The sequence below is a fragment of the Taurulus bubalis genome (assembly GCF_910589615.1).
Source record: "Taurulus bubalis genome assembly, chromosome: 11".
Taxonomy (NCBI): domain Eukaryota; kingdom Metazoa; phylum Chordata; class Actinopteri; order Perciformes; family Cottidae; genus Taurulus; species Taurulus bubalis.
This window is the reverse complement of record NC_136599.1, coordinates 5,612,213-5,625,480: the sequence shown is the minus strand read 5'-3', so window position 1 is coordinate 5,625,480 and position 13,268 is coordinate 5,612,213. Positions and strand designations below refer to the sequence as shown.

The window sequence follows — 13,268 nt, the reverse complement described above, 5'->3', positions numbered from 1 at the left end:
CTCATTTCCTGGCCAATTTCACCATCCGGTGATGTACGGCGGGCCCATCGCACGCACGCGCTCACCGAGCACGAAGAACAAGGTGATGTTTGTTTTGCGGCTCGATCCGCGGCAAAGTGAATGAAAGGGAACATTCCTTCGTGTGTTGCTAGACCCAACACAAAGTAAAGGTCATCCGTCTATCATGTGCTCTCGCTTGGGAACACTCAGCGGAGGAGGAGGCCGCGCTGGGAACCGTCTTGCCCGTCTGGCGGGGCCAGTCACACAAGGCCATATGTTGCTCGCAGTGCAGAGTTGCTGAGCGAGCCAAAAAGATCACGTCTGTGCTTCTACAACATTGGTGAGCCATGGAGTGATGTCATCAGAGAAGGAGGGGGGCGGGGGGGACAGGAGTTTCCAAGAGTCTGTCGCTCAAGACGAACACATTAAGGCTCGGGACATCTCTTATTTCTTCAACGAGACGTCCCGTTTCATACTTTCGAGGAAAGCAATAAAGTGCTGTAATAAAAGTGTCGTTAATAAATATATAATAAACATTATGATAACAGATTACTGGGTGAAATTTGAACGGGGTCGCGAAAAACCCACAGAGAATTTCCAGCTCTACGGAGCTTTATGGCTCATTTGTTTCAATGTGCAACTTCTACTTGTTGTGTTTTGTAGTTTCAACATTGTAGTATTGCTACTTTTAAGTACACAATCCACACACACACACACATATACTAGTTCCCTTTTTTGAAAGTGGTAAAAATAGATGAACCCTCCAGTAGTACATTAAAAGGAAACAATCGCTGTTATTCATTGGAGTCAATGGATAGTTATTGTGGAATTTGAGAACTGTGCGTCTTGTAGTCTCGCTGTTCTGTGGGCCGTTATGGCCGAGCGGGTCCAGACACAGTGCTCCAGTGTTCCCAGCACCAGCAGTGGGATGGAGCATCGTGATACTTCTGTTTAAGTTTGATCTGCAGTCCTTCCACTCTCTCTCTCTCTCTCTTTGTGTAAAGTGTTCCACTTCCTCATTGTGTATTTATGGCAACAAAAACAAACATACCATCTGCTCTCCAGAAACTGTATGTATTGATTCCAAATAAGATTATTTATAATAAATCCATGATGTCTTTTTTTTTGCTCGTCATAGACAGCAGCACAAAATAATGTGTTTACCATTAAAACATCAAACATAAGAAGTCATTCAATAAAATGGCTGACAATGAATCTTGAGGAGTTCGGGAGCAAATAATAATGTTGTTGTTTTACACGAGTGTGAATGGTGAAGGAGACATTTCCAGAGATCAGGCTGTGATATCCGGCGCTGGATAACTTCCAACACCATGTGATGTGGAGAAGCCAGAAAAACAGGAATCCTCTCAACCCAAAAGCCTGCCGGCTTCAATACGAGGTCTGCATGCGTGGGCCGCAGCGAGATGGTATGAGCAGTCCACGCCTTGCAAACTCGGGATCGTTGTCCGGGTAATTCCACGCTCTTCCGGGGAGTTTTCCTCTTCTTTTATAACATCTATAAATCATACTGAGCTGACATAAAGGTCATGAAAACATCCCACTGTTGGAGTGCGAGACTTACTAACACAGTTTTGGAACAATTTCATGGTGCATCATGACTGTTGTGTGATCTAATGGGGGATTTTGTTAAATCAATAAACCAGTGTGTGTGTGTGTGTGTGTGTGTGTGTGTGTGTGTGTGTGTGTGTGTGTGTGTGTGTGTGTGTGTGTGTGTGCGCGTGGGTTGTAGAGGCTAAGCAGATGCTGGATAAAACGGGTTATTCCATTGGCTAAGTGTGAGTCAGGCACATATGGAGCTGTATATAGACAACACACACACACACACACACACACACACACACACACACACACACACACACACACACAGTGAGAATAAAACTGAATGAAGCCAGTTACATAATATTGAAAGCTCACTATTACCTATGCAAATCCCCTCTACCTCAGTCATTTTCAGGAATCAGGGTCACGGGGTCGCGAGTGTCGCACACGGAGAGGAAACAGGTTTTATGGCGGCTTACGTGTCCCTGAAATCCACATTACCAAAGGTGGCTCATAACCGCAGTGTGTGTTAATAACAGCAGGCATGAGTCATCAGGCCCGTCTTACGTAACTGCGTCACTTCCCCACCCAACTGGCTGCTAGTGCGCCACACCCCAGATTCATTCACACACTACTCAGCTGCTGCCCAGCCTCCCATTGATGGCGGGGAAAGCGCCACTCAGCTCGGCTCAGAGCTTATTAAGAACTCGGGCAGCAGAGCGGTTTATAATCTGTGCAGGGGGGAGAAAAAAATAGAAAGAAACACGTCACATTTTCACATGTTTTCACCTCATTTTATTACTCAATGCAGTGTTTTTTTGGGGGGGGGTGGGGGTCAGTGCACCCGGATTGGAGTCGATCGTGGTGTGTTGTATTCGTCAGACTGCAGAGGTTTGGTGAGGCGGAGCAGCATGTGCTTCACTGCTGATGAGGGGTTTGAAATCCCGTCAGTAACGCAGACCATGAGGACTCTGGATGGAGCGAGCAGGACCTTCAGGGAAATAAGAGATGGAGGGAGGTGGGGAGGAGGCCTTTGGACGGTGTCATCAGTCAGGTCACATGACGCCACCGGCTCACACTCGATCTCATTTCACAAAAGATCTGTCACCATCTAAAAACAATGGTCGCTTATATACATATATATATATATATAAATATATCCATTTTGGAAATGGACGCAAATGAACCCTGTGAATCATTCTGTCTAGATTTCAGAGAGGGTTTGGATTTTGTTGTCTATTTATGGTTATTATTTAAATATTATTCCAACAACGTCCAAAATCATCCCGACTGGCTCTCTCTGTGTGTTTTCAAAGACTGGCAAGCGAGTATTGTCTGTTTTTGGAAAAGAGTGTATCTGTGCCATGAAACCTCCTCATCCTCTGGGTCCTGGAGCTGCGCCAAACACACGGATACAACTGTGTTTTCCTGCTGACACCAAGTGGCCACTGTGAGAACTGCAGCCGGTTCAACTGGGAATTAAATTCAACGCAGCCAACAGAAAAATGTCCGGATTAATATCAATATATTTGTGTATGCTTTTCGGTGAGCAATTCCTCTGAATACGTCACTAAAATGCACATGTATTCATTCTAGAATGAAACAGTCGCCGGTATGATATCAATCTTTCTCCTCTAACGATCCAGATATTTCTATGTGCCAACACATGTCAGAATTAAAGCCGTTTTAACAATAGAACTGTTGTCCCCCTTTGTAGTTAAATAGCATTCTTAATAAGGACAAAGGCATCTGATTGTCAACTGGTGTCGGTCAATCCAGATCCCCTAACATGGGCACTAACATGATTAGACATAAATAGCTCCTGTCTCAATAGACTGTGTAACCAAACACGTACACGGCAACCATGTGAATAGTTCACATGCCGCAGACAAGCGCTACTATTGAATACAAATTACACAGACACATTACATTTAAGGCAGACAGAGCTGTTTCACACCACAAAAAGTTTCTGCTTTTGAGAGCACACGGGGGATATTTCAGGCCTCCTGCGTTGGTTTATTTGCTGTGTGAGCAGCAGGGAAGGGCCGAGAGGCGAGCATGTGATCGGCCCGCAGAATCCAAAGAGCAGCGAGGCGAATCAGGAACGAGATTGTAAACTAAGTGTTGTTTGCTTCTCGATAACAACTGCCGAACAGCACCCGACCTGAGCACAGAACAACATGTCTGCAACAAGCCAAGTCTATACTTAAAGGGACAGTTCAAACTAATAGGTATCTTTCCTCTTACCTGTGGTGAGATGTATCCATTTAGATTGTTTTGGAGTTATGCACTGTAGAGATGTCTTCCTTCTCTCTGACATAATGGGACTAGATGGCACACAATAATTAGGAAAACTCAACAGTCTCTTTCCTGACATCAACATTACATTACATTTCATTTAGCTGACACTTTTATCCAATGAGAATTACAATAAGTGCAACAGCAAGAATCAAGAAAGTACAATTTCTTCAACAAAGTTAAACTACAAAGTGCCATTTAAGTGCTACTAAGGAGCTACTAGGTTCTACTTTCTTTATTCAAGGCGTAGTCGAAAAATATGTGTTTTTAGTTTGCGGCGGAAGATGCAGAGACTTTCTCAAGACCCGGTTACTCAAGATAATCCACATATCTTGAGAATAGTTCCTTGATTACATTTTAAAGTCCTGTTGATTATCTTGAGTAACCGGGTTATGATTTCTGGAAAGAGACGTTGCTGTGGAGTTTTTTGTATGTATTGTTTTGGACCCGAGTATGTTGGACATCTCTACAACCGATGTCTAAAAAAAAAATAGGCAACAAAACAATCTAGATTGATAAATTACACGATTTATTTATTTTGGGGTGAACTTTCCCTTTAAAGTAAAGATTGTGATACGGTTTAAATTAGATGATTCAAAGAAAATGAAAAATTGACAACATGACTGCTCTGACAAATGCATCTTGTTTATTACATGAGCGCACATTCCAAACTGACTTTCCATGTAGAAATATGCAGGCGCTGCAGGGGCCTGAGAGGGGGAGATCGAGTCCTGAGGGTCTCTTAAACATACCGAAGTGTACACTATGGCCACATCAGAACATGCACAAACTGGGTCCAGCACATTGCTCTAAAAGTCTGATTAGTCTACCGGAGCCTGGTGTAAAAATATGTCAAGTCATGAGTGTGTTCTGCTTTGTGCACACATACATTTTCTGTCTCTCCTTTGTAAACTGGCTGTGGCACTTCAGAGACGAGGTTTAGTCTGAAAAAAAACAAACACAAAGTTGATATTCCGAGCAGCCAATCGGGTGCACTGCGTGGCCTCTATAGAAAACATAAGTAATTTGGATACATTTACACAAATTCTGTATACGCGGGCACCAAAAAAGTAGTTACAAACTGTATTTACAACGATGCAAGAGGTGGTAGAAAAATACATAAACATTCAGCTACAGTATTCGACTGTATCTTGCAAAGTCGTTCCATTGTTTCTATCAGCGGCGTTCCGAATCAGCTTCCCAGTTTTCCACAGATGACCGTGGAGTCACAGAGAAATACAAAAATAACACTCTGGCTCTTCTCCTGTTCCCGGATTACTCCACTCCTTTCATGAACTCCAAGAACTCTGTCGAATGAAGAGGAAAACTCGGTTAGCAAACAAGATGCTTTTATCAAGTAAATGTCTTATTTGGGATGAGTTTTGGTGGAATGAGCATTTGCTACATCACCGTCTCCTCCGTCACTCCTCACCATCGTAGTCAATCTTGCCGTCGTTGTTCTTGTCCCCGTCTTTCATCAGCTCCTCGATGTCGTCCTCGGTAATTGCCTCTCCTGTAGATTCCAGCATCATTTTCAGCTCGTCCAGGTCGATGTAACCATCTGCGTTCCTGCAAAAAAAGGGAGTACAAATGTATTAATGCACATAACAAAACCTAAGTTCAGCTTCACAGATGGCAGTGGAGGAGGTGGCGGCGTGTTTTGTGTGTGACATGTGACTGATCGTATCTCGCGTTGAAAGTGTTTGGGGAGACTTAATTGTTAAAGCGAGAGAGAGAAAAAAGGTTGTTCTTTGATGCTCAGACGAGGTGTCTGGCTTACATGGAGTGGGTGTTTGAAATATTCTGAGCTGTCAAAAAGGATTACGGAGCAAACAGCACGCTGCACTCAGCAGAGCCGCCTGGCATTTTGTCAGAACCCATAATTGCATATGGGGAGCATACTTTGCTAGAGATACTCTAGTCTGTGGTAAATCTAACTCCGTCAAGTTTACGGTGTCTTAAACATTCAAATTCAACGGGGCAAAGTAGCAACAGGCTTTTAAGAAAAACTCACTTGTCAAACATGCGAAACAGCTCCGCCAGTTCCTCCTCTGACTTCCCTTTGCTGTCGTCCTTCATGCATCTCACCATCATGACCAGGAACTCGTCAAAGTCCACCGTGCCGCTCCCTGCACACAAACAATGCACTTCATCCCAGCACTGGAGAGACTTTCACATTAACCAGCAGAACTCCAATGCGCTCCTTAAAAGGCCCAGTGTATTAACACAGTGCATCAATGGAAACAGAAGTCTGGAACCTGCTATATTTACTGTATATTACAAAAGAAATACCTATAAAAGAAACTACGTGGGCCTTTAAATGCCATAGTTACACCATTTGACAGCATGACATATACATTGACGCTTTATCGAGCAAATCGGGCGTTACTTTTTATGTTTCATCATTACAGCGCCTAGAAAATGCAAGTTGACTTGTGCATCATCTGATACGCATTTCCCTTTAATTCAGCCCGACACATCTTGCTGTGTGCGGGACCCCTTGACAATCGCTTGACATTAAGAGCTCAGAGGGTTTGAACCGCGCTTGTCTGCACCACATGATTGTGCGATGATGGACCTGCCCGCCGCTCCAGCGAAGAGGTCAGCGGGCAATCAACCAGGTCATTTAGTTTCTCGTCGCCGTCAGCGGCGCGGCGCTTTTGATTTACCGTCTTCGTCCACCTCGTCAATCATCTCCTGCAGCTCCTCGGGCGTGGGGTTCTGGCCCAGCATCCTCATCACCTTCCCCAGCTCCTTGGTGCTGATGCAGCCGTCCTCCGCATCTTGTACGAAGATGTCGAAGGCGGCCTTGAACTCTGCACACGGGACAGGGTGAGCCACACTTTTAGCAAACCAGCTGTCAACATTATACACAATGTGCAGTCGATTAATTCATATTTTAGCTTTCAGTCTGGGAGATTTTGTAGTTTACGCACCATTTTTCTGTTCGTCTGTCAGCTGCTCAACCTGCAAGAAGTAAAAAAGTGTAAAGTAGTAAATGCTTTGCTTTGAGGATTGTACTTACACGTATACTAATGTAGGCGTTTTAGTGTATTCTGTACATTCTCTGTAGCCGTCTGTTTAAATGTTTCTCCTCCACCATAATGCATTTCGTACCAATGCTCATTAAAGTGTTGCGCTTCTTATGGAAATCTGTTTTCATGACATTTCAGTTAACATCTTTGTCCCACACGCTGGCCCATCCTTGACAGGACCTATATATCATGTGAGAGCCAGTAAGAGGAGGAGTTAAAAATAAACAGACAGGATCAGGAACCACAGATAAAGGACACAATACACAGTGCTTTAAATTAGCATAGCTGTGGATCTGGCCCAACAATGGAACAGTAATCCTGGAAAAGCTACCACGAATGAGAGAGGGAGACAGCTGCTTATGTAAGAGTTATTGTTTGTCGTCCACACACACTTATACACACACACGCCTCTGGTTGTGATATATGAAGGAACAAATAATGCATCTAAACAAATAATTGTACATTCCTGTGTGGGCTCTTTGCTGTCTCGGCTGCACTGCTCACATGCGAGGCGTGAGTGGACGGGACAGCCGGCTGACCGTCCGGGGCGGAGGTGGACAGACAGCCGCAGCCACACGGCTTTCGGGCTCACAGATAATGCTGGAATTTAGTCGCGGGGGGTTTATCTAAACCTGAAGCCCTCCTCTGGCACCAGAGGACCACGGGCGCAAAAGCATCTGAGCAACCCCCGGGGCCAAAATTAGCCATGTGAAGGGGGGACCGTTCCATTTGAAGTCATGAACGAAGCGGCAGCGACGCGGAACCAGGGACCTGTCCTGTCGGTGACCTCCTGAGTGGCCGCTATCAGCTCTGATAGGTGCTGCGAGTCGGAGAACATCTAGAGACGTATATGGTGTCAGGGCTCCTCTGACATCGGATGGTGATGGAGGCGATGCGCCAGCAGGGATTCGTCGAGTAACGTCAGGGGAATTTAGTGATGGGGGACTTTTGTAGTGACCAGAACACACACAGCGAGTCAAAGTGCGGTCGTACATTATAAGTCACTCATCGTAGGTCACAAAGTAATAAGGCAAAGGTTAGGGATTATGGGTTTGTGATAAAAAAAAAAAACGACACCACCGTCATACCAGATTTAGTTCACACACAGATTGATTTTTTCTTTTTTTGGTGAGCATCCAACTAGCTAGAATCAGTAGTGAGAGGACGTACCGCTGCCTTGTAGATGTCGTTCATGTTGGATGCTCGTCTGCTGCCTGTCGGGACGGCGTCCTGGCACAGAGGAAGGAGGTTCTGTCCAGCTCAGGGCAGGACACTGGCCTCATCCTGGGAGGGTTTTATAGCAGGAGCCTGGCGCTGTCTGGTACCCTCCCCGCCACCCCCTCCTCCGGGAGGACCAGCCTCCCCTCTGTTTTGTGCCTCGGCGTGTGTCCACGAGCGTGTGTTTGTGTGTCATTTGGCCAATCTGTCACAATCACCCGGCTCAGATAAAAATGCGGCAGCTCTTAGGGGGCATACTTTGGATTGGAATGAAGTGAGGGGGCCACGGTGAGGCCTAATCTCCAGGGAGGGGGCTGTAGAGACACTCAACATTCCTCTAGACCTGGACCAGAGACGCAGAAGGCTCAGGAGGGTGTGTGTGTGTGTGTGTGTGTGTGTGTGTGTGTGTGTGTGTGTGTGTGTGGGTGGGTAGCAGAGAAGGTAAGAGGGTGGAGGCCAGGAGAGACTACAGCCAGCAGACCGTGAAAGGAGGAGAGAGAAGGAGGGCAAATCTGTTTTTTCGTGGCAGACATTTTGACTCATCTCCCAGTAGGAATAGCACAGGGGTAAGCAGTAACATTAATGATGGTTCCCTTCCATTCCATTTAAGGCTCCATGGTCGAGCCATGCCAGCGCTCGACACAGGACCTGGACCACCTAAATGGAATGCGGCCGTAGTTTTATGTTATTTGTTACACCTGTGCTTTTATTGCCATCACATGTCGAAATGTTTGCCGTGAAAATGGACTTTTAGGTTGCAGGTAAATCCCCTTTTGTGTCTGTAGAGAAAGAGACCAAAAAGAAGATAAATTAAAGGATTAAAGGAAGACAAAAAAATCACATTCTTTCACTTTTTACCAGAGGTTTCAAGGTTTCCGCCTTTACCCCAATAAAATGAATCCAATTTAGTTTCTGGTGAGCACTGAGGACGAATTCATCTTATAATAAATCTCAATAAAACAGTTTCCACTGGACTTCTTTCATCTTTTACTGGAAACAAATTGTCCCCATGACAACTGTTCAGTTCTTTGGATTACTCCAGTGTAACAGTGATGGTGACAGTACTTTGTGTGTGGAAAAAGTTTCAGTGACGTGAGCATCAGAAACACAATTCCATTGAAAAAAAAATGAAGATATTCAAAAAAGTATATAAAAAAATTAAAAACGGCTGGACAATGTAGTCAGCAAAAAACATCGTATTGGGGTGAAGGCAGAAACCTCAGGAAAAAAATAATCAATAAAACCAAAAGCTATCATTATAGTTGAGTAAAAAAAATAATATATATATATATATATATATATATATATTTATATATATATATATATATATATATATATATATATATATGAATGTCTGAGGCCATTTCCACAAGACATGATTCAGGATCTTAATTCTTCGCCTTCACGTGCAACACAGATTCCGCCAGCAGAGGCCGCTGTTCACTATGTATCGACTAAATTAAATTGTTGCGCAAGCCTTGCCTAAGGATATCCAATTTATCAACACTGGGGTAGGTGAGAAATCTGGGTCAAACAAACCAAACACTTGCAGACACATTTAAATTGAATTGTACATAGTGCAAGACTTTGCAGCAATTTTTCCCCCTCCTCCATGTTCTCTTGAAACAAGGCCATCTCAATCACTTGACTGTGTGATTCACACACACACACGTTCACTCACGTGCTCTCACAAAACACACACACACAGTAAAACACACGCACACACACACAGCATGCTGTGGCAGGCATTCTAAATGACGAGTGATCATGCTGGTTTATAATGGGATGCTAATGGGAACTGGCACAGCTTACAAGCATCATACAGCCACTCAGAGAGAGAGGGAGAACTCACACTGAACAACATGTCCTACTCTTACACACATCTCCTGACAAAGACCTCACATCGGTGCACATCAGTCACATGCAAAGGTGGAGCCTCCATTGGAAATGGACAGGTGAGGAGGAGGAGGAGGAGGAGGAGGAGGAGGAGGAGGAGGAGGAGGATGCACGTCAGGGGGGGGAGAAAGAGGCCGAATGAGATTCTGTGCTCGTAAATGAAAACACACTGCGTTGTACAACGCTGCGGGGAATTCAGAGCCGAAATGAAACGTCATCAATGGCACCGGCTCCCATCAGCTGCAACCCAAAAGCATACTGATGAGCGCGCACGGTCAGCCAGACAGATTCATTTGGAGAGCTGCGTGCAGTCTGGTGGGTGCCGGGGAGTGATGAGCAGCTCTCTGCAGGGGGCACTAGATTCTAATGTAAAGCTTCCACCAGCCAGCGTGCACTGCAAACGCACACACACGTGCGCGCGCACGCCCCCACATTCGCATGCCGTAGTACCGAAAAGGCTTTGGCACACGCACCAAAGAAAGCATATGTACTAGTGCCGTTTTTATTGGAGCTCTCTCCACCAATTTCCTCTTTACAGAGCGAGGCTGACGAAAGAGCCAGCCATCTCCTCCACGCGGCGCAATCAGACAGCGCATCTCAAATCCACAATTCACCGCTTTTTGAGGGGTTGCCATAGAAACTCTGCTGGGTAGAAGCGGGCAGAAAATGAGAGGAGATGAACGGGGCTATTTCCCCCACCAACTCCACCTCCCTCTCTTCCTCCCTGCCACTACATTTTGTCCTCAGAGCGACTGTATTATTCTCTATTCAGTGCTTCTTGTGCGCGTGCACGCTCACATGGAGATTGCTTGAACATATGGGGGTCACAATTAGGGTTAACAATGTTTGTTTGCACTCCAGAACCATTCATGCAAATGTATTAAAAACCCCACAAGTCCAAATGATTACTGCAACACACTGCTTTCAGTTATTTTTATACTTGCATCCAACCAGGTTATGTGAAATGTTTTCTGAAGTTGCACAAGCATGCACATTGTGCACGCGCTTCCTGCTGGACATAATAATAGTTTATCTGACTGGCTTGATATTTGAAAAGCTGGATTTTTTCACCCATCAACCTGAAATCCTTTTCCTGCAGAAAATATAGATTCCAAGTGTGCAAATGTGTCAAAACGCCCGAGGCGGAACATCTCATGCTGGCAATACTGAATCAGCTGGACTGCATTGGTGAAGATCTACTACTATGCACAGCGTACATCATGTCAATTTAAATGCTCGCGTGATATAATGATTGGGTTGACGTGCAGCTGCGCTGACAGCATATAGGCCCTCCTCCCTGTCAGCCCTTCCTTCTTTCTTTCCTCCCTTCCTCTCTCCATCTCCATCTCCATCCATTCCTCTCTGCCTCCTTTCATTGAGGACCAACCTGTCAGCAGCTCCTGTTGTGGCAGGCTCTGAATGCTCTGCATGAGACTGAATGATGCACATGCAGTGTTTTTGTTTTGAGGTTTTTTTCTTCTCCAACGTGAAAGCATCTCTGCCCGTCCAGTGAGCGCTTTATCACAGAGGCCCGATCTCCGATCGGTGACAATGTCTAACCCAAATTGAGGGATTTATCTTTAGAGATGAGGGAGAGGCTAGTATTCACTTTGCTTCACTGCGTTCAGTGGTTTCTTTCTGGAACTCTTTTAGCGCCGAAGCACTTGGCGCTCGGCAGTGTTCCTTTACATCAGAGCTCTAATGAGCCAGTGGCCACATTAGCTCCAGCGCCGATAGAGCCTCGCACTGCCTCTCTGCCAGGGGGCAGCGTTTTCCAGTCCACTGGACCACCAAGTCCCGACCACCCTATCTTCACTACCCGCCTTCCAACCTCTGTAATAGTGTATGAGACACCCAGAAGAGATTTCCTCTAAGATACATGGGGGAAGAAGAAGTTCCCTTCCAGCGAGACAGAAAATGTGTTTCTTTTGCAAAAAGAAGAGGTCAAGATTCTGTCTCCAGATTTATTATCGAACATTTTTCACATGGCAATGTTGGAGGAAAAAATGTTTGGTGGATGTGTCATGTGATAAGAAAACTCCCTGTGAAGTTGTTCTTTCTATTTTGACTCAGTAACTATTACTGGAAACCATATTGCTCTGTAAACATGCTACAATGTTTTACTCATCAAATAATCATTGCAAACAGCGGAGGTCACAATGCTGTTCATAAATGTCTCTCTGCATGAGATGAGGAAGTCATATTAGTGATTTATGTTAAGGGCATGCTCACACAGATGATATATTCATAAACAGTGTAAATGTATCAAATGCAGTTGCTCACAAGGAATTATACACAGTACAACATGCTGTATATAAAGTTCATGAGCAAAATAAAGCTCCACCTGTAAATGTTGATTATTACAAAAAAAATATGTTCCGTTTGGGCTTCTGCAGAGCCCAAAACATATATTCAATATCGTTTTATTACCTTGATACTGCGTACTTTTTATAGAGATATTTGGGGATTTCTGTTATTGCAGTTTGTGACAGTTGTTTTTAAATTCAGATCTAATTTTAATTGAGCCTAAATACAAGTACCGTCACAATGTAGGATAACAAATTGGACATTTCTGCTCATGAACAAAATAGACATACATTTGCTCATGAAGTCTCATATAAAACTTTAAATACTTCCTTATTTGGGGAAATAAGAATGCTTTATGCTCATTTCTGCATTTTGCAGAGAGTTACCACTTCAGTCGGGTATTTTTTTCCATATTGAGTTGTAATCAAAGAATCTGTGAGACCCCAAACACAGAGGATGCAAAGCCAGTGTCCGCTAAATGAAAGGTATGGAGCCAGTACGATATGTGAACACAGTAACTTGAATCTTTAAGCCCATATAAATGTAGCCTGTGACAACGAGTAGACATTCTCCCTGCGTGCACACACACACATTTTGGATTTGTCACTGCCTTCTCCTCTTGCCTTCAAATAGCAGCTCTCTGAAATGGGATCTGCAGGCCCTCAGGGTTTCTGACAATGTCTCAGACATTCATAAGTAAAACGAAACGGTGATATAACTTCAGCAATACTACATTTGAAAAAGGTTGCTCTGTCGAGAGAGTATACGTTGAGAGAAAGCAGGTCACAATTCCAACGGTTATCACCTGACTTTTATTACCTTCCTGAGATAAATAGTATACATTACTTCTGGAATTTTACGTAGAATGGCAATGGAAATCATTGGCTTTTATAGCAGTAATAAAACCCAATAGTAAATATCAACATTAATATTGTAAATGGTCTGTCACCAATG

At 44.4% G+C, this 13,268-nt stretch overlaps 1 protein-coding gene across 1 annotated transcript; it reads right to left on the bottom strand.

Moving 5' to 3' along the window:
- Positions 1-4,364: 4,364 nt before the first annotated feature.
- Positions 4,365-8,147, bottom strand: tnnc1a (troponin C type 1a (slow)). The gene is made up of 6 exons (XM_079225962.1): positions 8,064-8,147; positions 6,795-6,825; positions 6,528-6,674; positions 5,873-5,987; positions 5,291-5,427; positions 4,365-5,165 (listed from the first exon to the last, which is right to left on the bottom strand). The coding sequence occupies exons 1-6, from the start codon at positions 8,085-8,087 to the stop codon at positions 5,134-5,136; spliced, it is 486 nt and encodes a 161-aa protein (XP_079082088.1). The 5' UTR covers positions 8,088-8,147; the 3' UTR covers positions 4,365-5,133.
- Positions 8,148-13,268: the final 5,121 nt, after the last annotated feature.

Coding starts and splice junctions, on each gene's coding strand:
- tnnc1a (XM_079225962.1), bottom strand. CDS start 8,087: ATGAACGACATCTACAAGGCAGCG. Junction 6,675..6,794: donor GACAGACGAACAGAAAAATG/GTGCGTAAACTA, acceptor TCCCGTGTGCAG/AGTTCAAGGCCGCCTTCGAC. Junction 5,988..6,527: donor TGACGAGGTGGACGAAGACG/GTAAATCAAAAG, acceptor GTTTGTGTGCAG/GGAGCGGCACGGTGGACTTT.